The sequence below is a fragment of the Corylus avellana genome, chromosome ca11 (genome assembly GCF_901000735.1).
Source record: "Corylus avellana chromosome ca11, CavTom2PMs-1.0".
NCBI classification, from domain to species: domain Eukaryota; kingdom Viridiplantae; phylum Streptophyta; class Magnoliopsida; order Fagales; family Betulaceae; genus Corylus; species Corylus avellana.
Genome location: NC_081551.1, coordinates 3,834,721 through 3,859,810, shown reverse-complemented (window position 1 = coordinate 3,859,810; position 25,090 = coordinate 3,834,721). Strand labels below are relative to the sequence as shown.

At 35.1% G+C, this 25,090-nt stretch overlaps 2 protein-coding genes across 4 annotated transcripts; both read left to right on the top strand.

Annotated features, from left to right (window-relative positions):
* Positions 1 to 11,718: 11,718 nt before the first annotated feature.
* Positions 11,719 to 19,446, top strand: LOC132165484 (pentatricopeptide repeat-containing protein At4g39952, mitochondrial). 3 transcript variants are annotated; one of them, XM_059576071.1, is made up of 4 exons: positions 11,719 to 14,249; positions 15,063 to 15,131; positions 15,376 to 15,535; positions 18,960 to 19,446. In XM_059576071.1, the coding sequence occupies exon 1, from the start codon at positions 11,719 to 11,721 to the stop codon at positions 14,050 to 14,052; it is 2,334 nt and encodes a 777-aa protein (XP_059432054.1). In that variant the 3' UTR covers positions 14,053 to 14,249; positions 15,063 to 15,131; positions 15,376 to 15,535; positions 18,960 to 19,446. The 3 variants fall into 3 exon arrangements, with proteins under 3 accessions (XP_059432054.1, XP_059432053.1, XP_059432055.1); XM_059576070.1 differs by lacking the exon at positions 15,063 to 15,131; XM_059576072.1 differs by lacking the exon at positions 15,063 to 15,131 and having other exon boundaries at positions 18,943 to 19,446.
* Positions 19,447 to 20,220: 774 nt separating this feature from the next.
* LOC132165491 (uncharacterized) lies at positions 20,221 to 23,443 on the top strand. Its single transcript, XM_059576082.1, has 4 exons — positions 20,221 to 20,941; positions 22,253 to 22,345; positions 22,589 to 22,656; positions 23,149 to 23,443. The coding sequence occupies exons 1-4, from the start codon at positions 20,312 to 20,314 to the stop codon at positions 23,321 to 23,323; spliced, it is 966 nt and encodes a 321-aa protein (XP_059432065.1). The 5' UTR covers positions 20,221 to 20,311; the 3' UTR covers positions 23,324 to 23,443.
* The last annotated feature ends 1,647 nt before the right edge of the window (positions 23,444 to 25,090 follow it).

Sequence of the window (25,090 nt, the reverse complement as noted above, 5' to 3'; positions counted from 1 at the left end):
GGTCCACGCTATTATCTACCGTATGGAAATTTGGACACCGACTTTTTAAAAAAAAAAAAAAAAAAAAAAACACCTGTTGAGAATTGAACGGTGACTATTCTATATGAACGGTGACCATAACATCTACTTACTAAAAGCAATACAGAAGAATCTTAAACGCTCTATCTAGTTCAACTGAATCATAATTCAACTCAGTTCTATAATACTACCTACTCACTAAAAACTTACGAAAAGACTTGACTATAAAAATTTTAACAGTTTCAATAATACATCAAGCTCGAGATTTTCTCTTTTAAATTTGATTGAATCATAACCAAATTCAGTTCCAAAAACACATTAAGCTCGAGATTTTTTCAAACGCTTCTTTAAATTCAATTGAATTATAACCTAACCCATTTCCAATAAGCCATCAGGCTCGGGATTTTCTCGCGCGTGTAGCCAATTGCAGTGTGAGACATTGAGAGAAGGGCCTGTCTTCCACTTTAACTCGTTTTTCTACATTCAGCTCCCCTTTCCGGAACGAGACAGTCAGAGTTTGTGGGAATTACACCTGACAGTTGACATCTTTTACGTTTGCAAGACTTGGAAATTTTTTAAATTTCGGGGGAAATACACTTGCATGAACTGTCACCTTATTTCTAATAATTTTATTTACTTAAAAAAGTTATAATGCCTCATTTTTTTTATAATATTTTTGCTTTAAAAAAAAAAATCAATAAACAATTTCAAATATAAAATACTTAAAATTATTTTCACATTTTTATCCCACTAAATTTTTTGTTAAACCCAACAAAAAATAGGTCATGAGCATTTATAATACCTTTATATTAGATTAAAATAAAATAATAATAGACAAAGACGACTCCATCTTGTTAGTTCTTGTGTTGACTTAATTCAGTTCTAAAATGTAGAGGTTACTGTTCACAGACTCAAAAACACTAATATAAAATGCTCAGAATCCAATCTCCACCGTTCATATCGTAGATTCATATGTTGTGAACGTTCCTACAAAATTTCAGGTCAATTGGACCACAAACGCTTATCGATCGGAGCTGTTAATCAAGGCTGGACAGCATTTCCAAAATGCAGTTTCACCCATTGCATGCCCTGTCCGGACAGGCCTTCCCCGGGTCCGGACCGCATTTCCAAAAACTCTGTTTCTGCTCCGCAAAGCCCTGTCCGGACAGCCCATTAACTTGTCCGAACACCCCGTAAGTTTTAGGCCCAAAAGCGTGATTTTAAATGGGTTAGGTCTAGGGTTTTGTCGGTGGTATATATAGATCATTATAGAAGAGAGATGCACGAATTTTTCACCTCCAGAGAGTTCGTCGGAGGCTGTGCTAAGATCATATGTGGTGAGCATTAAATTGAATCTCTTAAAGTTTTAGTTATTCCTTTGATAAATCTACAGTTGAGAAGTCTATCGGAGTTCCGGTAAAAGGAAATCATATAAAAGAATTGTGTCAAATGTCCTGGAAAGGGCTACTGCGATAGAAGTCAAGTGGGTCGCTTGTCGTGTGCAAGGAAGTGTTAATTGCAAAGGTTTTGTAATCATTCTTGTATTCCTTATTCTTCTTATAGTGGATTGATTTTCTGAGTTTGGTTGCCCCGAAAAAGTTTTTCATTTAGAGAGTTCTCTAAATAGTTTCCTCTTCGTAACCAAATATCTGTGTTCTTTTTTTTTGTAACAAAAATATCTGTGTTCTTGAATGTTCATTACATATCTGTATTTGGTTGAATATTAACTGTTATGTTAGATCTTATTCCGCATAATCTTTGTAAAACACCTAGACATTTGAATAGGTGTCTTTTGGAGTTGTATTTAGGTTTTTCACATCTATTACACATAGAGGAATACTAGACTTAGAAACAAATTTTACAGAAAAATTTTTACAAATTGATGTGGCACAACATGATTGGATATAAAATAAGTTCAAATTTTAAAAAATTTAATCATGTTGTACCACATCAGTTTATAAAATTTTTTCTGTAAAATTTGTTTGTAAGCCTAACACTCCTCATTACACATAACATGTCAAATTTGTCCAAGAGAGATTATAAATGGTCTTTCTTTGATTGAATATAATTATAAATTATATTAATTAACATTCATATTTTGGATTAAAATAAAATTGTTTTATGTTACATTTCAATCGACAGAGATCCTCTCATACCAACATGTCAAAATATAACATGAAGTTTATTTGCAGTATATGTTTACAATAGACAAGGATGGAGTTATTCTACTAGCTCTTTAGCTGAGTTTTAAGCTCCATTGAGGCCAATTGATGATTAAATTGTATATTTCAAACAACATAGACACTTCACTTGGAACAATCTGTCAATTAAAATAGAAAATATGACAATTTAACAGACAAAAAAAATAAGGAAATTGTAACAAATATACAATTTTGTAAAAGTAATGCTTTTGATTGCATAAATAAAATTTTCTGCAAAGACGAACAAAAAAGACACAGGTGATTTGCGGATAACACTTTGTTGTCTAAGTTAAGATAGGAAATGGTGAATTGTGTATGTATCTTAAACTTAGGCCATTGAAATACCATCTAACCAATGGGGCCTATGGAAGGAGTAAAGATCTTGGTAAATTTTTATTTATTTTTTTCTAAGTTCCCCTTGCTGATCCCTTTCTTGATAGGCTTGATATTTTCTTATAAGATGCCGGACTTAAATAAGCAAAGTCTCCCTGGTGAAAGCAGCCGCCTCCTTAGTGAGGTTTTTCCGAGGAGGAGATATGGAGTTTTTCTCCATTCTCCTCCCTCTTTTCTATTTATATTTCCTAGTTTTGTTGTTTTTTTCCTGTTGTTTTTGTTGTTGTGCACTCCAACCAGACTAGGAGCGCAAGCCTCCTTCATCCTCTCCGATCAGCCTCCACTCCGTTGCCGTCTATTCACCACTGTGCAACGCCGCTTTCCTCCTCAAAGCTGATTAGGTTTTTAGATCTAGTTTTGAGAAAACTAGATCTAGCCTCTTCGGTCAGTTTCCCACCATCACGAGTCAACTCACCTCGTTTCTTGGCCTCTCAACTTCCCAACACCACCTCCTCCTGCCAGATTCGACCACCACGTGCCAACGCGTGGATCTCACCTTCAGGCGCGTCTGCTCCACGCGCTTGCCAGTGTTTGCCAAACTCCGCTCCCCGGCCGTTACTACTATTTTCTAGTCTTTTTGTTGTTTTCTTGTTGTTCTTATGTACTGTCGTATTTTGTTGTTTTTGTGTTTTGTGCGTTACTGTCTCCTAGCTTTTTATTAGTTTGTTTATTTAGTTGAGACTTTTGTAATTGAATTTGTGTTGATTCCTCTCTTTACAACAGCCCTGGTAACGGACTCTAGCAGTGCTTTTATCACTTTAGCCTCTTTCTGGCTGTTGTTGCTGGTTACAAGTGGGGGTTTAGATAGGTTTGCCTTAATCTGTGCCCCTTTTGCTTCTAAAACCACCTTGCGCGGCCCCTTGAGAAGACCGGGTCACTTGTTTGTCCCATTTCCTACGTTTTATAATTATTTCCGCATTTCTTTAGTTTGTTTTTGGTCTATTGTTGGGGAGCCCACCCTTTTTTCATTTTTAGGATCGTCTCCTCCTTCTTCCTTTCGGATCAGGAGTAAAAATGATCCTTCCTTATAACTATTTTCTTATTCAATTAGAAAAAAATTAAAAATTAAAAAAAAAATAAGTGAAGACTAATAAAAAGGAAGACACTTTCCTTAAGCTTCCCATGTGATTACTTTGTCGGTCCAAGCACATTCGGTTAACGACGCTATATAAGGGTGAGTCCTTCGAGTGATTGATCGTCAACTAGGGGGCATCGGCACATTAGGCCACCGGCCTCTAAGGATCGGATGCTCTGGATATGTTTGGCAAAGGGCTTAAAAAAGGAAGTTGACAAAAATTGTAGCAGATTTGATTAATGTGAGGAAAAAAAGTAAGAATATTTTGTACAAAAAAGTGAAAAAAAAAAAAAAAATATTTTGTAATGATTTTTTTATTTGAATAGTAATAAAAAGTTATTGATATGATGTAAAAAGTAAGAATGTTGAAGTTGATTTTGAGAATAATTTTTTGAGTTTTTGGGTCCGGTCTTGTCCACTCCTTTGTCAAACACACCCCTTTGCCAATGACAAAAACAAAAAAAAAAGGCCTTATAGCTTTTCTCTCAAAATCAACCTCCAACATTATTATTTTTTACATTACATAAATCACTATATTCATACGAAATATTCTTAATTTTTTTTTTTCATATTAATCAAATCCATTACGATTTCGACCCACGCCAATAGCAAGCAGAGGGGAAGGTTGCCAAACCCTAAGGGGAGTTTGTCGGTCAAACTCATGCACCCTCGAGATGATGCTCTGTTTGGCTTGTCCGACAAGCAAGTGGGACCCTAATGAACATGAGAGTAAAGTAATAGACTCGATGGGCCCCATTGGTTGAATGGTACTTCAAAGCCATTACATAGAATCCGCAACTAGGACTTACAAACTTTTATATATATATATATATATTTTTGGATGAATTGGACTTTCAAAGTTGATTCCGACTGTGCTCATATTCTTTATGTTAGTCTTGTTTGAGAAGATAATTCTTCTCAATTTTTTTGTTTTTTCTCTGTTTTAGTTGATTTAATACTAATAACACTTAATTCAACTCAAAATTTTTTAACTTTATTCAAAATTTTATATTTTTTAAATAATTAAAACATAATCTTAACTCTTTTTTCTCGTCTATATTTACAACTTTGAATTTAGTTTATAGTAGAATAGAAAAAAATCGCAAACTCAAAGTAGCGGATTAATAAATCTGATTCCACTTGCACTTTAATAGAGTAAGTACCGATTCTGCCGTAACTGATTTCTCCATCTGAAAAAGAATAAGAATAATAAGAGGCATACAAATGAGTTTATTTCTTTCAAAACTCATCGAGTACAAAACTTAATTTGCTTTTCTGCTAGAGCATCAACAAGAAGAAGTTAACTATCCATGGACCATGGGCGTCCACTCATTAGCCCCTGGCTACACTTCTCGGCAAGGAAGGAATTGCAGTGATAGAAAGTGCAGCATCTCAAGGAATAACGTAGACCGAGGGTTCAGAGCTGTCAGCTATATGTCAGAAACTTTCAAGGTCGTCCAAGGTCGTCTTATGGAAAAGAGTCGTGGTGTTAGAATGCAATAAATTTCTCTACAATTTTTCTATCAAATGCTGAGGTGGCAAGCTCACTTACAATATTTTATTATTTATTTTTCAAATAAATTAAAATCGAAGTAAAACTAAAGAAAAGTTAGTAAAAAAACTTTAAAAAAATAAAAGGGGTGACCGGCCACCTCAAAATAGCATAGAGGTGGCTTCGGCCACCCCATGGCTTTTGGGGGTGGTTTCGGCCACTCCCAAGGGCCAAACCCACTTTTTAAAAAAATTCTGAGGGGGTGGCTTATGCTATTTTGGGGTGGCTTTTTAGTTTTTTAAGTTTTTTTATTAATTTTTTTTTTTTTATTTTGATTTTAATTTATTTAAAAAACAAATAATAAAATATTATAAATAGACTTGCCACCTCAGCATTTATGAGAAAATTATGAGAAATTAATTGCATTCTAGCATTTTCGTCGTCTTATTTCTTTTCAAACAAGAATGCATTAATATAGAAGGATGGGTGCAACAACCGAACAAGTACCCTCGGAAAAGACATTATTAAAGTGTAGTTAAAAACATTAAAAAAATAAAAATAAAAAATCAGAAAATAGCTAGACCAAATAAATGGTCGGGTCAAATGATTTCTTGGCTTGCAGGCTAAGAAATGTTAAAAGTATATATGGCAGAGTCAGGAAGGAGTGCAACTAAGCATTCTAGAGACAATATCAAATCAGCAGCCTTGATATAATCCAAGCAAGGCAAGAGATCCTAGTTGCATACTGAACAGAATTACCAGAATCCTCAAAGGTCCATGCAGCTCATTGTGCAAGCAGATTTAGAAGGAAAGTAATGAAGCTCAGGAATGCCTTGCACACAAGGAGATACTCGCACCATATGAAAAGTGTTAACTAAGTTTCCGGTCACGGAAAGGTTTAAGCAAAAACATACAGAGCAACTAAATAACATAGATTAATGGGAACACAAACAAGGGTTCACATAGAGAAAGGAAGGAGAAGATAGCTAGGTTTAATTTGAATATGCTTCATGTTCTCATTAAATGGATTTTCCTTTTATACATGTGCGTGTTACACGGTCAAAGACCTACAGGGTCATATAATCGAACAACCCCTAGCAGTCCTCCATTATCCAACGTTCAACCTTCTTGAGATCAGCGTCGATTGTGCTTTGCTTAGGCCGTGACACGTGGATCGTTGGAAGCAGGTTCAACGTGGTCTTTGTAGAAGGTGGGCCCATCATTGCATGTGTGGACATGGCACCCATACCTTATGCAGAATGGGGCTTGCTGATTGGATGTCCTGTTATTGTGCAAGGACGTGTGCCCTGTACAATGTGATCATTACTACTGTCCGGATCAGAGATTTGGTGGGAAGAGCACAGAGTGTCTTAAGGCCTTCTTGTATGGTTTGTTGTATCCAAGAGATGGCTCGCTAACGCGAGTCATACTGGGCTAGGCAGCTTCCAATGTTCGGTAGGGATATGCGTGAAGAGGTTCGGTATCGCAGGCCTTGAGGGTGGATTGGTTAGCTTGACGAACTAGAGGTCTTGACAGTTGTCCCTCTCGCGGGCCTTGAAGCGAACCCAACTTAATCCTTGGCGATGAACCCTTCGTGGGGAGGTGTTACATCTGACAAAGCCTAACTACCAATTTTCTCCCTAACAGAAAGGATCAACTTAATTATATTATTGTATTTGTTACCATGTATTTAGCTTTGTTCATTGTGTATATAAGAACCAATATGATCAGAGACGGAGGGAGGGGGGGACTGGAGTAGGCCATGGTCCTCCCCAAAATAAGGGAAAAAAAAATTTATAAGTAAAAAAAAAAAAAAAAGTTAAGTTAATTAAGTTTTAATTTTAGTCATTTGACCCCTCTCAAAAAAAAAAAAAATTTGCCATATTTTTAGATTTTTTAGCCATATCCAATAAAAACTTTTGGCCTTATTCTTACTTTTTTTGGGCCATACCCATTAAGTTTTTTTTATTTTTGGCCATTACTTTCAAATGTCTACTTTTTTTTTTTTCCCTTACTTTCAAATGCTCACTGTATTTTGCCCTAGCGGTAGTCTTTAGTTCATAAAAAATAAAAAAATAAAAAAATAAAAAAATAAAAAAAAAATTTAATAAAAAAAATGTTAAAGAACCGAAAAAAAATTTTGACTGGCCCCCACCCATAAAATTTCCTGGCTTCGTCCCTAGATATGATGTAATTGTTCTTTAAGACTTTTGAATAAAACTTCACAAAAGTTTTCAAGAAATGATTTGAAGCAATGCAGTAAATAAGCTTCCTTGAAAAACTCTTACTACAATGGCCGCAAGATAGCTTGGAAATTATCGTAGGGAAGACAACATTGATAACGATTTACCAAACGAGTTGCATATATGATCATGGATGGTTATCTTCTAACCCCCCTCCTAAAGAAAAAGAAAAAAGAAAAAGGGAAATGAAAATGAAAGTGTAAAGAGTGGTTTCATGATCAAAACTTTATGATATGGTCAAATGGCTTTTATCTGTTGAATTTCTTAGCGTAAAATTAACTTACTGTTAACTAGATTTGACTATCTTCTAAGAATCTCTTGGATGTTTGGACTGATGCTCAGTTAAACTTTCCACTAGATGTTCACGTACATTAAAGATAAGATATACTTTACAAAAGACAATACGTAATGAATGACAACACCAAAATGAAAGCGACATAATTGTTTTTGTTTTCAAGCCAGGAAAAACTTGCTGATATGTATCAGTATATAATTGAAGCCACGTATATTAACATGTGTTAACAAAAAAATTGTCTAAATTCTTGCTTGATCAAACCGCAAAGGATCTTGCATTTTAGAAGAAACTTTTGTGGTCTGTGTTGGATTGATATAATATGTTTTCTTGGTCATCGCTATCCATTAATGTATAGTATAAGAGAAGAAGCAAGAGATCGAGTAGAGAGAGAAAAAGGGATTTCTTCCATAAAGATTAATTAATGGATATCTCGGTGTATGTATGGTCAAAGGTTCTCATTACTCCTAGTCAAACTTTTTTTTTTTTTAAAGTACTCCTAGTCAAACTTAATGCACTCAGGCATTAACTTCTCATTGTCTCTCATGCTGGTTTGGACAACCAACATCCACATGGGTGTCGGGTGGCCAATCTTTCATTATTATTTTTCTATGGAATATAAGAAAAAAGGAATTATAAGGGATTTTTCCATTCATACTAACAAATGGAGGATAAAATGGGAAAAACAACCCATGTAGCAACCTAACGTGTTTGAAAGTTGACACATCTAAATTTTTTTTAAGGAGTCGAATATATGATAGAAGCACAAGACCAATATGAAATAAGACGGGTTTTGTTGATAGACAAAATGGTGACCTTCAAGAATAAGGGCTGCATGACCTTAATTCCCCATATTAGCCTCCATAGGAGGAAGCCTTTAGTTGTAGCTGCCAGGATGTTACCATCATAGTCACTCAAAACGGGATCAGCAGTGGAGCAGTGGGGTCTAATTGCCTCATAATTAAATCCAAATTCTGTAGAGAGTGGTTTCAAAACTTGGCTCTATTCCTCAAAACACTTTATTAATCAGAAATTAATTGCCTTTGTTTTACTTCCCTTTCTGCTTCACACCTCGAGTCAATTTTTTTTTTTTTTTCAGTAAGTCATAAGTGCTCGAGTCAAGTCAAAGCAACCACCTCGAGCGTTCTCCAATTCCAGAATTAATTATTTGATGGTCCACTAATTAATAATATCACATTACCTCTTATTCTTATAGAGGCTAATAATTAATGCTATTTTTTTCTTTTTATTTCCAAATTGTAGGACCCTCCAACAAGACCCAGTAGTAAATTAATTAATATACCTACACCATTTCTATTTTTTTTTTTATTAGCAAGATCAGAATATATGACATCATCATCCTAAGAGTATGATCTACATCACAAATTTAAGACGAAAAATGCGAAGGATTGCAAACACACGATACCATGGTCCATGAATATGTTGTTTTAGTTAAATTAATGTAAGCCCAACCATTTTCTGTTTGGTCTGCAACAGAAATCGTCCTTCGGCTCAATAAAAAAAGCCCAACAACCCTATTTGCCAGGACTCTGAGAAATAGCGCGGGCAAAGCACGAAAGAGACGGATGTCTGACCGATTGAAAGAGTCTGTCTTGAAAACCAAAGTATTGATAGGAATACTAGGGGTTCAAATCCTTCTCCATCCGCGAAGTAATAAGTTCTTCTTGCCAATCATCATTTTGATGCTAATGTGATACTAATGAATTGAATGAACTTTCTTGCCGATCATCATTTTGATGCTAATGTGATACCCATGAATTGAATGAACTTTTATATCTTTTTAAGAAAACATTATTCTTCACACTAAATGATTACATTAGCTTCACACAGGTTGATGTAAATTTTAAGTGGTTAGCACTTTTAATTTTTTGGGTTAAATATTATTCCAATACTTGTGGTTTGCACCAAAATCAAATAGCCACATAAGTTTTCAAAAATATCATAAATGATACTTGTAGACTGTAGTAAGCCAATGAACCCACTTAGTACGTCTGTCAAGATTCCATTACATTTTTTAACAGAATGTCACATCATATATTTATTTAAAAAAAATTCAAAAAAAAAAAAAAAAAACGTTGGGGTGGCTGAACTACCCCATAGAGGGTAGCTAGCCACCCCATTTGGCCTGAGGGTGGCCAAACCACCCCCAGGGCCCAAGGGGGTGGTTCAGCCACCCCTAGACGACCGGTTTCGGGGTGGTCAAACCACCCCCTGAGCCCAAGGGGTGGCCGAATCACCCCCTTAGGCCAGATTGGCCGTCTGGGGCCCCCAGGGCCCAAGGGGGTGATTCGGCCACCCTCGGACAACCGGCTTGGGGGTGGCCGAACCACCCCCAGGCCAAACGGGGTGGGCGGCCACTCCCTATGGGGCGGTTCGGCTACCTTAGCAATTTTTTTTTAATCGAAAAAAAAAAACCAAAAAAATATATATATGATGTGTCACCCAAAAATTCAGGTACCATGCCACGTGTAAGGGTGATGTGGCGTTCCGTTAAAAAACTTAACAAAATCTTGACAGATGTATCAAGTAGGTTTATTAGCTTATCATAGGTACTATTTGCGATATTTTTGAAAACCTAGGTAACTATTTGACTTTGGTACAAACCACAGGTACTGGAGTAGTATTTAACCCTGTTTTTTTAAGCGGTTATTATGAAAAATCAGTTAAAAACACTTGAAATCAGTCCGTGTAAAGTTGTTATGAAAATTTAGTGTAAAGAATAACTAGCATTCCTCTGTCTTTTAACTTTAATTAATGCTTGGTTTTTAGGCTTGAGACTACAATTACAGATATAGGCATATTGTCCTCCAACATAATTATTTAGATAACGTGACATAATATACACGATTAGGTGTAATAAAATAAAAATTTTGACCATAAAATAAGTATTTCCTATATTACATGAAATTGAGAGTGATGCAGCAATTGATGGACTCCAATACAAATTCTTCGGTAGGACAGAATTGTCGCATGTGGAGATAACTTTCATCAAATTAAAGTTGGTTGATTGTAGATGTCTTGGAAAAAGCTAGTAGTGTCCAACTAGAAGAACACTTATCCTTTATTATCTTATCTTGTCAAAATGTGGTTGAAGTATATATAATTACAACCACTAAGTCTTTTCCATTTATGTTATTCCACTAATGTAATAGTTTTTTTTTTTTTTTTTTTTTTTTTAAAAAAAAAAAAACACAATGTAAGGGTTCGTTTGGCAAACCCTTTCCCCCCTTTTCTACTGTTCACATAACTTTTCTCCAAAAAAAATCAACATTAAAACATTTTCATTTTTTTTTCATTTTTTATTATTATTCACATAAGAAAATTACTAAAAAATAAATTTTTTTTTTTTTTTTTTCTCACTTTTCAATGCAAAAAATCCAAAACTTTATACCACATCAATCCACATCGGCTACGGTATCTGCGGCAAAAAATGGTTTGTCAAATGGACCTAGAGAATTTTTTTTATTTAATGTGTAACTCATTTTTTCTTCAGTGGTGAGAATATATCAACCTTTATTATTTGGCAATGAAACTCTAATTCAACTTAAAAAGGCCACCATGTTAGGTGGGAGAAGAAATTTCTATCATTATTCAGTGAGACTCTCAATTAGCATGAGATTATATATATATATTTTCTTTTGTTTTTTATTGTCCTTCAGAGAGGATTATATTCCACCAGACAAGAGTCAAGACCATCCTTTATCATTTTTCACCCTCTTTTCTTCTTCTTCTTCTTTATTTTATAATAATATATTTTTTTTATTCATCTCATAAAATATAAGATGTTGCTTTAATAAACTAATATCATAAATACATAAAAATATTTCACAAATTTAATAAGAGCCGAAAGAGAAGCAGTGTCTCTTCTTAATATTACCTACGTATATAAACTTTTTTTTTTTTTTTTTAACAAACCTATGTAAATAACTTATGTATGGGAACAAAAGGCCCGGGACTAAAGAAGTAGCCGTTAGAGAGATCCGATGCTCGGTCTAAAACTCACCCACCTCCTCAAACGCTTTCCCTCCTCTCTTCCATTCTCTACAAATTCAACTTCCAACTACCTTAACGGTCACTTCAACTGCTACCTCTCTAACCAGACCTCAACCCTCCAATCTCTCCTCCACTCCCATGCTCTCATCATCACAAGTGGCAATTCGAACAACCTCTTCCTAGCGTCGAAGCTCGTCTCTCTCTATGCCACTCTCAACGAACCCACTTCTTCCACCAAAGTGTTTCATTCGGTGTGTCCCAAAGACACTTTTCTTTGGAACTCCGTAATCAAATCCCACTTCTCTAATGGCAATTACTCGGTAGCCCTTGATTTTTATCTCCAAATGCGAGCATCTGATACCCCACTTGACCAATTTACCATTCCGATGGTTGTTTCTACGTGCGCCGAGTTGTTGTTGCTAGACCATGGCAAGAACATTCATGGGTCGGCTTTGAAACTCGGGATCTTCGCTGGGAATTCCGCTGTTGGATCTTCGTTTGTGTATATGTATGCCAAGTGTGGTCGGATGGAGGATGCGTCTTTCATGTTTGATGAAATTTGTGTTAGAGATGTGGTTGGTTGGACTGCGCTTGTGATTGGGTATGTGCACAACGGTGAGAGTGAGAAGGGTTTGGAGCGTCTTTGTGAGATGCATAGGACGGGTGGAGATGGGGAGAGACCGACTTTTAGAACATTGGAAGGTGGGTTTGAAGCTTGTGGGAATCTCGGTGGTATAGTAGAAGGTAGATGCTTACACGGTTTAATGGTAAAAACCGGAATTGGGTGCGCACCGGTTGTTCAATCTTCACTTTTGTCCATGTATTCCAAGTGTGGGACCCCTGAAGAAGCGTACCTTTCCTTTTGTGAAGTAACAGATAAAGATCTTCTCTCGTGGACATCGCTTGTTGGTGTTTATTCGAGATTTGGATTTATGACTGAGTGCTTAAGTTTGTTGTGGGAAATGCTGGAGAGTGGAATACACCCAGATGGAATTGTGATTAGTTCTGTGCTTTTGGGTTTTGGTAATTCCACGAGTATCTCTGAAGGAAAAGCCTTTCATGGATTAATTATAAGGCGACATTATGTATTGGATCTGACAGTTTATAACGCATTATTGTCCATGTATTGCAAGTTTGGACTATTAACTCTTGCAGAGAAGCTCTTTGGTAGAGTACCTGAACCGAACAAAGAGTCTTGGAACACTATGGTTTTTTACTATGGTAAGATAGGACAGGAAGCAAAGTGTATAGAATTGTTTACGGAGATGCTACGTCTTGGCATTGAACCTGATTCAAACAGCTTGGTCTCTGTGGCTTCTGCATGTTCCCAACTGGGAGCAACTTATCTTGGCCTTTCACTTCATTGCTACATAATTAAATGTTCAATGGATGAAAGCATCTTGGTAACCAATTCACTTATAGACATGTATGGAAAAAGTGGCAATTTGAATATTGCATGGAAAATATTTTGTGGGACACAGAAGGAAATTATCTCATGGAACGCATTGATCTCATCTTATACTCATAGTGGGCATTATGCTGAGGCCATAGCGCTATTTGATAAAATGATTTCAGAAAAATTGAAGCCCAACTCAGAAACATTGGTAACAGTGCTTTTGACTTGTTCTCATCTTGGATCTCTGGAGAAAGGAGAAAGGATTCACCATTATATTAAGGAGAGTGGGATTGAGTTTAATATATGTCTTGCTACTGCATTGGTTGATATGTATGCGAAATGTGGGAAGCTTGAACAAGCTAGAAAATTGTTCGACACAATGAAAGAGAGGGATATTATATCTTGGAATGTGATGATCTCAGGTTATGGAATGCATGGACATGCAAAATCTGCCATAGAGATATTTCAACAGATGGAGAAATCAAACGTTAAACCAAATGGACTTACCTTCCTTGCTCTTCTCTCAGCTTGTGCTCATGGAGGACTTACTGAAGAAGGGAAGTGTCTATTTAATAGAATGCAAGAGTATTCCATTGAACCCAACTTGAAGCATTATGCTTGTATGGTAGATCTTCTAGGGAGGTCAGGTAATCTGCAAGAAGCTGAAACATTGGTTCTGTCAATGCCGTTCTCTCCTGATGGTGGGGTGTGGGGAACTTTGTTAAGTGCTTGTAAAACTCACAATGACATTGAGACGGGAGTAAGGGTTGCCAAGTGTGCTATTGAGTCTGACCCAAAGAATGACGGGTACTATATAATGATGTCCAACATGTATAGTTCCGTTGGGAGGTGGGAAGAGGCAGAAAGGGTGAGAGAAATGATGAATGAAAGGAATGTGGTGAAGAGAGTTGGTTGGAGTACACTCTAAGTTAGATGAATTGCTTTTGATTCTTGTTGGGAAATCTCTTTCTTTCCCTTGGACTTGACAATTATAAGGAACTTCGGGATCTAGCTCAATTCTTATGGCCAGTGACAGAAATGGGAATACATTAATCCACATGGACATGAATTTTTCTTTGAACCAAAATCTGGCTATTACTGCTGTTGTACTACTGTGGCTCACAGGTAATCTTCCTATTCACTGTGTTCTAACCCCCAACCACCCCCCTCCCCTGGCGCTGTAACAGGCATTTCTATTTCTGTTCCCTATTTAGAGGAACATGGTGTCTTGCAGTCCAAAAGCGAAGATTAGTTTGATCTTTTTGGGTTTGAGTAAAGGGTTATATGTTTGTATTTTTATGTTAGAATCCTGTTTTGTTGTTTGGTATGCTTGGATTGGCTTGAGATACAAAAGCCTAAATTAGGGGTTCAGATTCATGATCTTCAATTATGTTTTTCTTTGTTGAGACTTGAGGTTTTTGTCTACTTTGGGGGCATTTCAATGTGCTTTCGCACTTGGGGTAAAGGTAGGCGGAAGTGTAACTCTTAAGCTTGCAACATTTTTTCCCTGCTAAATTTTTGTTTGGATTATCATTTTGCAGCTTGATTTTCGTTTCTGTTAGAGAGAGTCTCATTTTTCAACTTGTTATATTCATATGCATCAAATTGTGAGTGGAAAATCTTCAATATCATGACAAAAATTAATTCTGCGCCCATAGTTTTTTATTTATTTATGCTCTCTATTTTTTGCATTTTGATTTTGGTTTGTTATATGTTAGGACTGTTATGGAGAGGATTTTATGTAGAAACTAGATAAGTTATGTGGCAATTCAAGCAAAAGATCCAACCTCTCGACATTCATACTGTCCACTCCCTACAGTTTTACTTTTATGTTGTTATCTAGTTATTCTCTTCTCCTGGTGTTACAATCGTCAAATGTTGGAGCTTATGATTAAATTAATAATTCTAACATCTTCTACCATTGTTTCCTATGTAAAGAGATTAGCAAAAGGCAAACTGGACTTGGTTTGTAACTTGTTTTGTGCTGCATTCCTACATAGATAAAAGGTTAGAGCAACCCATGCTCATTATTCTCACTGTAGATAATCTTCATTTTTGTTTCCCAATAGTTGTATCTATGTCAATACTATCATTGTGGCGCTTCATTTCCCCCTTTGATAAGAAAATTGATGGTTATTCTTCATGTGTACATCGCTAATGCATGCCTCTTGTGCTTGTTTTCTTTTTCTACTGTGTTCCTTGATCTAACCATAATCCGATTATCATTGATATCTCTTCTTGCAACGAGCAGTGTTAATATGGAGGAACTCAAAGATAGACTCAGCGAATTATAGATTGGATTTCATTCTTGCATCCTGTACTTTTTACCAATTGATGATGAGTGGTTGCTCGCCTGTTACCAACCGGCTGGAAAAAGCTTCAAACACCATTCTCAATGCTATAACTTTGAGGTCAGTTTTTTCAGTAGCCCATGTTGTAGCTATGAATTTATTGTTATTGGCAGAATTAACTTTAAGCCCTTTGGTGGAGCATTGTTGGATAATAATGAGAATAGAAATAACGAAGTCACTTTGACTACCATTTCCCGATTATTGTTAGAATACAAGCAAATCTAGAGTCGTTTTCCTTGCCTGTGAAAAGTTTAGAGAGTATATAGAGCTTTGTAGCGTTAGCGTGCCATTTGAAAAGGTGCGGGTACCCTAGAAAGGATGGGGGTGGGGGGTGTCTACTCTTATATATATATGCTTAGGAAAATAGGTATTTAGCCCTAACAGATTGTTTAGACCTGATTTGGCTTAGGTGCTGTAAAAAAAACTTATATATGCTTAGTTAAATAGGTATTTAGCCCTAGTAGATTGTTTAGACTTGATTTGGCTTAGGTGCTGAAAAAAAATTACAGCTCGACTTTTGTATTTTTTCAACGGTCCTTATTTAATTTCAAGTTTTCTATGGGAAAGAGAGTGAGGGTGAAATTAAATATGGACCATATTATATATATATATACCACATCAAAGCCGAATTTGGGATCTTGTTGGGTGTTTTTCTCTTGTATACGTCATGTGTACTTTGATTGCAGTGCATTTTAGTAAATTTGGTTTACCTATCAAAAAATGTAAAGGAAAAAATTGGAAAGATATGTCGAGTATCAACCAATTATAGGTATACAAGGCAATGTAATTTTTAGAGAGAAATCATATTTAACCCTTAGATTTTCATATGATTTGAATTTAGTTCTTGAGTTTTCAATTTCAAGTATTCTATCCTTAGGTTTTGCTTAAATTTAAAATAGGTTTCTTTGTCACTTTACTGTCAAAGTTAACGATTTTTCATCTGCCCTGTGTTTTATTTGACATGTCATAAACACTCAAATGCAAGTCTATGTCAAAAAGTGTTAAAGTCATTTACAAAAAAAATACAAAAAATAAAACGATTTGACAGAGAACTTAAATAAACACAAAACTTGAGAACCTAAAGAACAAATTAACCCACAATAACAAAAAAGACTTTGGTTTCATTGGCATGGCATTGCATCGGGGCATTGAGATGAATAGTGACGTGTCAAATGAGACACATGTGGTAGATGACAAACGGGTTAATTTTGACGGTAAAGTGAGAGAATGACCTATTTTAAACATGGGCAAAACCTAAAGACCTTATTTTTGAAATTGAAAAAAGAAAGGACTAAATCCAAATTAGATAAAAACCTAAGGACTGAAATTTTTATTTATTTAGGATCTAAATTAGGGTTGACTCGATAAATTTTAAAACTTAAGGCGGCAAATTTAAGTGATGCCTTTTCTTTTATATTTAAATATTAATTAAATAATATTTATTTTAGTTTTGTAATATATTTCATTTGTATTTAAATCAAACTATAAATTTTTGTTCATCTTTCTTTTATTTTTATGTCTTGAAAGAGCAAAATAGCAAAAGACATATAAGTTATATTAAAGTTTGAGTTTATGAGGTAATTAATGTTATTATTTCCATTAATTAAAAAATTGTTAATTTTAGGGGTTTTTTTATTTGTCTAGGGCCTTTCAAGGATGTATTATATCCTTCGGGGCCTTAAGCGGCCACCTTAACTTAACTTAACTTAACTTAAACTGTCTAGCTTTTAAGCCGCCCCTAATTTAAACTAGGGGAACGTGTTCATCCTTATTTAAACATCTAAGCATCCCTAATAGTAGATCTTTACCCTAGCTAATGGCTTTAAAATAAAATTAAAAAAAAAAAAAAACTTATAAAATTAGGCTAGATATTAGCAAGTAGGCATTAGGATGGGGACCAATCCCTAATAAAAAAACAAGTGAAATTTGATCACAGAATTCTGACTTGAAAATCCGGTGATAACTAACAAAGCTACATCACATGTTAATGTCAATCTAACTCTTAGATATTTAAATAAATGTACTCTTGTCAAATTATTATTATTATTTTCTTATTTCTTTTTTGTTTTTAAGTGATAGCTCAGCTCACTATCTTTGCTCAGCAATCCTCAACAGTTAGTTAAACCATTACGCAACACTAAATACTGATGCAAAGTTCTTGGCCGTCCTTTGAGAAGGAAAGGGAACAAAACCTGTTCTGGCCTTTCAAATCAACACTTGTCGCTTACAAGCAACAAATATTCCTCATCAATTGTTTTTACTAGGTAATATTCTTCGAGCATGTTTGGGATTGCGTTTGAGAAATAGAGTTTTTAAGTCAAAAAGAGCTTTTGGGCAAAAGCTTCATTTTTAAGCTTTTGCCAAAAGTGTTTTTTGATCATTTTTAGGCTTTTTTGACCCTTAAAAGCGTTTTTAATTTTTTTACTAAATGGATACTTTTTTCTTCAAATGGGCTTTTTGAGTGTTAAAAGCATTTTTAGGCCCCTCAAACTCAATCTCAAATAAGCCTTCGTTTATATAGTAATAGTTGGATAACCATCATGGGTGGTGGTTCACATTAAGGCAATTGTTATGTGATTAAGTAAATATTAGGATATTTGTTCGACTTTCACAATTAGAATCCTCATGCTAAACTAGTGTAAATTACCTTGTATCCCACTGGGTCGTGATTAGATTGGGCCAGGCCATGACTTAACTGGGTTTGACAGAGTGCCTACAGTTCCCATCATCTAGGTCCCTTTTGTTATTGGTTCTCAAAGAGCAGGCCATACTATGGTTACGCGTAGATAGAGTAGACACTTTGGTTGCCTTCTCCTCCTCCCTTTTTTTATTTATTTTTTTAATTTAATTTAGAGGGGAAATTAAGGACTCTACCATCTTGTAATCAAACTCGAAGATTGGAGTGTTTCATCAATATCGGTAGAAAATCCTTCCTTAAAATAAATGGTAGAAAAACTTCCAAAGGAAAAGCACTCTTAAACAATTTAGGAAAAATATCTCACTCTATTAGCAATCATGCTTACAACTCTTACATATTTTAGCAAAGTAGTTTCTTCTCCTATATTTATACATGTTGCTATAAAAAATTAATTAGGTAGGATTGTTTGAGATCTTTATATCTAATATAGTGTTGGGTCAATTAACCCTAGAGATAGAATTAATGCTCAACCACTGTTGCCTACCAAACACTCACACATGTGGCCAAACCCAAACTTATTGAAAGATGTGCAAAGTAAACTAGTAAAGACAAGCATTAGGAACCTTTTATGCACTAAGAATGCACATGCAATGAATTGACTATTGATGAATAAACATTAAGTTCACCAAGGGGCTTGAGCATTCAAAAAAGGAACCTCCCTATATTATTATTTTTCAAAAAATATGTAAAACAACTCAAAATAAGCATGATATGTTTTAGCAAGAAGAGCTTTCTTTTGACTGATCATTGTTCATTATTTGAAGCCTAGATCTCCCATGTTCTTAGGGATACATATACAGTTCAAGCTAAGGGGGTCAAATTATATTTTTCTGCATCCTTGAATCCTCACCAAAATTGCTTTGAGATGGTGTCAATCTGTTTGCAAAATGGATTTTGGCAGCAAAAACATGGAGATGGAGATGGAGATGTGAGATTGGAGGTCCTTGACGGCTGAGTTTAATTTAATGTCATGTAGATTATTGAGAGATTCCTTCTTGATAATTCTTGAAAGAAAATCAAACTCTAGGATGAAGAGGAAGAGGGATAATAGATCTCCCTGCCTTAATATTCTATTAGGACTAAACTAATCATTTGGAGAGCCATTTATGAATGAGTAAAGAGAAGGAAGTAGTGGTGATGCATTGTTCAATCTAATTTATCCATTTTGGATGAACCTGAGAAGAGAAATGATTTTTAATAAGTAATTCTTCAATTCTTGGACCGTCTCAAAGATCTCTAGATATGTCAACTCTCGAGCACATTTGGTTGCAAACTTGGCCGTTTTTCACTTAGTGTTTGGAAGCATTCATAACAATTCTCATTTTCTTTCGACTTTAAGAATTATGAGTGGCAAAAACCCTCCCTTATAATTTGCTTAGTGATAAAAAAAAAAAAAAAAAAAAACACTATGAAATCAAGTGCCTTCTCTATTTCCAACTTAATTGTCATTAGGCCAATTCCCTATGTTAAGTTTGAAGGTTAAATGATTAGAAATGTTATTATTCACATTTATTTATTATACTTATGTCACATCAATTAACATGACGTACGTGTTTTCAATGACTTTTCATGTTATCCACATAAAAAAATTATAATCCACGTAAAATAGTAAACTAATATAAAAGGAATTATAAATAAGCATCAAGAGTAACGTTACTCTAAATTATTTAACACAATAATTACAAATTGGTGTAATTATTGATCGAGTTATCAAATCATATCTCACGCGTTGAAAAAAAAAATCATATATGTCTCATTCCATAAATTGGACCACAAAACATATGAGTGTGGCATGTTAGAATTATAGTCATTTAGTAGTAAAGATAAAAAAGGTCAACTTGTAATTAACCAAAATTATAATGGAAATAAGGTGGATTTGGTACCAAATTATTATTAAAATCAGAAAAAGAAACTATTATGCTTAATAATAATAATTAAAAATTAATTTAAAAAGTGGAGGGTACTTTTTACCAACTCCTTTTTTGTTTTTTTGTGTTTTCCACATAAACTAATAATAGCCTTTGACAACCCCAAACGTTCTGTCAACCTTCTAATCGTGACCATTCTCTGAGAGTCTGAAGAACATCCTCTCTTCAACTCTTTTCGCCGGATACACCAAACTCCGGTGATCTGAAAAAATGCCGAAGTGCTTCAGCTTCACGGCCACGAGGGATTGGTTGCACCGGCAGTCCTTCTCCAAGGCGGGTCTCAGGTCCACCACCACGGACCTCGGTGACGGCACCGTCATGCACTGCTGGGTCCCCAAGGCGTACAGCCACTCCAAGCCCAATCTCGTCCTCATCCACGGCGTCGGAGCCAACGCAATGTGGCAGTGGGCCGACTTCATCTCCCCTCTGATTCCACACTTCAACGTCTACGTGCCGGACCTGGTCTTCTACGGGGACTCCTACACGGTCCGGCCCGAGCGGTCCGAGGCCTTCCAGGCACGGTGCTTGATGGGCCTGTTGGAGGCCCAGGGGGTGGTGAAGACCGTGAACTTGGCGGGGATCAGCTACGGCGGATTCGTGGCGTACAGCATGGCGGCGCAATTTAGGGAGCGCGTGGAGCGGGTGGTGCTTTGCTGCGCTGGGGTGTGCATGGAGGAGAAGGATATGGATGAGGGGCTTTTCACGGTGAAGAGTGTGGATGAGGCCGTTAGCATTCTGTTGCCGCGGACACCGGAGAAGATGAGGCAGCTCATGCGCCTGACGTTCTTCAAGGTCAACTACAAGGGCGTCCCCTCTTGCTTTCTTAACGATTTCATCCATGTAAGTCGCCCTTTGGTCTCTGCCGAGCTAACATGTTTGATTTGGCGGATAAAACTAAAAAAAAAGAAAAAGATTAGGGGTAAAAGTTTGATTTTAAAAGAGTTATGGGGTATTTTAAAAACAATTTGAGATAGGTGAAAGATCGATGGGACGTAGAATTTGTTTTGAGTTATATTTTTCACATTGGATTTGCGACTTGCCAATTAGGCAATTACCATCTTTTGCATATGGAAAGCCACCTCTAAATGATCTCATTTCAAATCAAATCTTTCCTTACTTTTTGAATTGAAGAATGATATAAAGAAGACTAGAGTCCTTTCAGACTTTACCTCCATATATTATTACTTTTTTGCCAATATATTGCAGTAATATTTTTCACATTGGATTGAGACTTGCCATCTTTTGTTTGTTTCCCTTTCACCATTAGGACTTGTCTTTTTTGGTTTTAGTTTTCCATCTTTAAGTGATTCTCTTATCTTTAAAATGTTTTCATTCCTTTTTAAAACTTGTTTGGGATTGCGTTTGAGAAATAGAGCTTTTAAATAAAAAAGTATTTTTTGGCAAAAGCTTTATTTTTAAGCTTGTACCAAAAGTGCATTTTTGCTTTTTTTTTTTTTTTTTAGACCTTAAAAGTACTTTTAAATTTTTTACCAAACGAGTATTTTTCTTCAAATAGACTTTTTGAGTGTTAAACGTACTTTTAAGCCCCTCAAATGCAATCTCAAACAGACCCTTAAACGTTTGGTTAATGTTATAAGAGAATGGTGGATGTATAGTGAAAGTTAGTTTTTGAATATTAGTAAAATTTCGAATTTCTTTGCTTTATAAAAATGGGCAAAGATTTTCACGGAACTCAATCTATAAAAATGTCATGTATTCATTTTAAAAGTTAATTCATTTTACCTTTTATGCAAACGCCCGAGTGGAGGCCTGTATTCTGTGTGATCGGAAGTCAAACATTGCAATACACAGAAGATGATTTGGATGGTTTGTGATAGAGAGTGGATTTTGGGATGGCTTAAACGTTTATACTCTGTTTGGTTCACACATTCGTTTTGTCTTTGCATTTTTTCCCCGAGTGGTATAATGGTAAGAATTGGCCGAATTGTTCATGTAATATACAGTTTGTTTCTTTGACGGAAATCTAAGATCAATTTGATGGACATAGGTTGATCATATACTTAATATAATTAGTCGTTTCTAGTTCTTAATTGTTTTTTTTCTTCTTCTTCTTGTTGCTGCTGTTGCGTAGCATAAAGTTTATAGCTAGTTTTCGTTGAAACTTGTTTTTGAAATTGTTTGCACTGGCAGATGATGTGTACAGAATACCACCAAGAGAAGAAAGATCTGATTGAAGCATTGCACAAGGATAGAAAATTGTCTGATCTTCCCAAGATAAACCAGGTTTATTTCAGTCTTTCAAGCCTGACCCCGTTTCGGAATAGTTATATACTACATTTTTATTTTACAATTATTTTGCAATGTTGACGGAATAGTCTCAACTAACTATTGGATCAATCATTATTAAAAAAAAAAAAATTAAGAGTTGATTGGAACTGTCACGTCAGTATTATAGAATAGTTGTGAGATAAAAATGTATTACATAGATTACTTATATTTTAAATGCATAATTTCTCCTTAATGCAGCCTGCACTACTAATCTGGGGAGAACAAGACCGGGTATTCCCTCTGGAATTGGCGTACAGATTAGAAAGGTAAATTTGAAGACTTTATTAAGTTGAGGAAAAAATACAAAATTAGTCCCTTTGAGATTAATTTCACCCATTTGCAAATAGCTTCTTGAGGTTAAAAAAGTTGACTTAAACCTCTCTAGGGTAAGCAAAAACGACAAATATGTGAAACCCTAGAGAGCTTTAAGTCAATTTTTTTACCCCAATCAACTATTTGTAATTGGTGAAACTCCGAAAACAGGTTTTGCATTTTTTTTTTTTTTTTTTTGGAACTTTTCAATTTTATTATTCATATTTTGATTTTGCAAGCGATAAGCAAGAAAATCTTTAGCTATAAAGTTCTTTACAAATTAATGTAATATTTCAATATAACTATAAATTTTTGAATCGATTTATAAATAATTTTGTAGTAAAAGTTGTACCGCTACAAACATTTTTCATTGGGACAAACCTAGACAGTTGGTTTTTAAGGTTTGAATTAGTGATATAATTAATTTGTTCCACTGCACTAAACAGGCATGTGGGTGAGAATGCACAACTAGTAATCATGAAGAATGCAGGACATGCAATCAACATTGAGAAACCCAAAGAGATGGTGAAGCATATCAAGTCCTTCCTCATTCATCCACTTCCTTCGACTACTAAGCAAGTGAACCACAGCAATGGCAGCAATGGCTGCAAGGTGGACTGAAGCCCTATCTACCAGAAAATATGGAGATAATTCTGGAGATGTATGTAGGTTCTACTTAGATGGCAACGTTTAGACCTCTGTTTGATTCTTAAAATTTTAGTTTCAGTGTCTTGTTTTAAAAAAAAACAAATAATAACTCAAATCATAATTTTTTTTTTTTAAAAAAAAAAAAATTAAATAATTATTTTTACCTTTATGCCACATCTTTGTTTTTTTTTTTTGAAAAAAACATAACCCAAAATTCATTAACAAATAAAACTTAAGTTTTATCTCTTAAATACTGATATATATTGAAGGAGTCTTGACTTCATGGTCTCTAAGAAAACAAAACAACATGATAAGGGTCAGCCCCAAGGGCCCCTAAATCTTCAAGCTCAAGCAAGAAGAAGAGACTACATATCTTTTGCAAAATATATTTCCTAAACTAAATGTATTTTTTTTTTCCTAATTAAAAAAAGGTAGGAGGGGTGACCAATTATAGCTACTTTATTTGGGCGTAACAATAGTAATACTTACCTACTGGGAATCAATGACAGAAGAGACCTTAAGTTGTGAAAAACTGTAGGCGCTCTTATAAACCTGTTTGAGTCATAATCTGACCAAGTTTCACTAGAACTTTAAGTTCATTGTGAGATTTTGTTGACACAGATTTACATGATTTGGCAAGGTGCCTACGTCTACAGGAGAGATCGACTTCATTTTACTATTATTGATTCAGAATTACAACATAACATACTTATAAAAAAATCTTAATTATACGAACGCATTTTCTCTTTTCAAACGGGAAAGAGGAATATAATAGATGTAGATAGGTGTACATTAGTGCAGAAAAGTACAAATTATTGTCCATAACTACTAAGAAAGTTAGCTGATCATCTGATTACACTACATTTGTGAAGGGCAGGTGAGCACTTGGTTTGAAATTTTACATTAAAAATATAAGATATTATAAATTAATTTGGCTGGTCATTATCACGTCCCACATTGCTGACTGATGTGGTACCAATTTGTTGAAGCTGCTCACTAATTTATTGTACGGTTTACAACGTTTTATTGGAAATAATTAATTATGCTAGAAATTGTCTATTATGATGATTAACTGCGTTTTGGCGTTTTGGCGTTTTGGCCATCGCCATTCAAGAGGGACCCAACACCCACTTACTTTCTCTCATTCTTTATTTTAGTTTATTTCTATCTTTTTAGAGTGCGGTTTACATTTTTTAATCTTATTAAATCTTGGCCAATAAGGAATGCAAGAGGCAAGAAAAACACCATATGGCCCCCAAAAACTCTCAAATGCTGCATTTTTTTTCTCAAGAACTAATCAGTGGAAGAAAATGCTCGAAGTTACTGCTTTTATTACAACTTCTAGTGACAGTTCATATAAAATTATCACTCCAGTTATGATCAGATTTAAATTATTTAGTGATTGATATGATACTGCGCCATGTAAACTTACAAATTGATAAGACAATCACATAAGAGATATGATAGGGGCTCAATTGAACCTCATTCAAGACCCAACTTTTGTGGACATATGTTTTAACTTTGAGAAATGCTAGAATCTAATAAAAACTCTACATTTTGCCATAAAAGTCCACATGGCAAGATGTCATATCATTTATTTTGGAGAATGGTTGGCTTCATTAAAAAGTCAATCTTTTGACAATTTTAATCCTAGGCGGCATAACCCATTTTAAAATTAATAGATTTTAAACAATAAATGCAGGAAAATGATAAAGACACAACTTAAACCCAACTTTAGTC

Bases quoted from the DNA above. Each gene is read 5' to 3' on its own strand.
- LOC132165484 (XM_059576070.1), top strand. From the start codon at position 11,719: ATGCTCGGTCTAAAACTCACCCACCTCCTCAAACGCTTTCCCTCCTCT.
- LOC132165491 (XM_059576082.1), top strand. From the start codon at position 20,312: ATGCCGAAGTGCTTCAGCTTCACGGCCACGAGGGATTGGTTGCACCGG. The intron at 22,346-22,588 runs GTTTATTTCAGT...TCCTTAATGCAG, and splicing joins ATCTTCCCAAGATAAACCAG to CCTGCACTACTAATCTGGGG. The intron at 22,657-23,148 runs GTAAATTTGAAG...TGCACTAAACAG, and splicing joins TTGGCGTACAGATTAGAAAG to GCATGTGGGTGAGAATGCAC.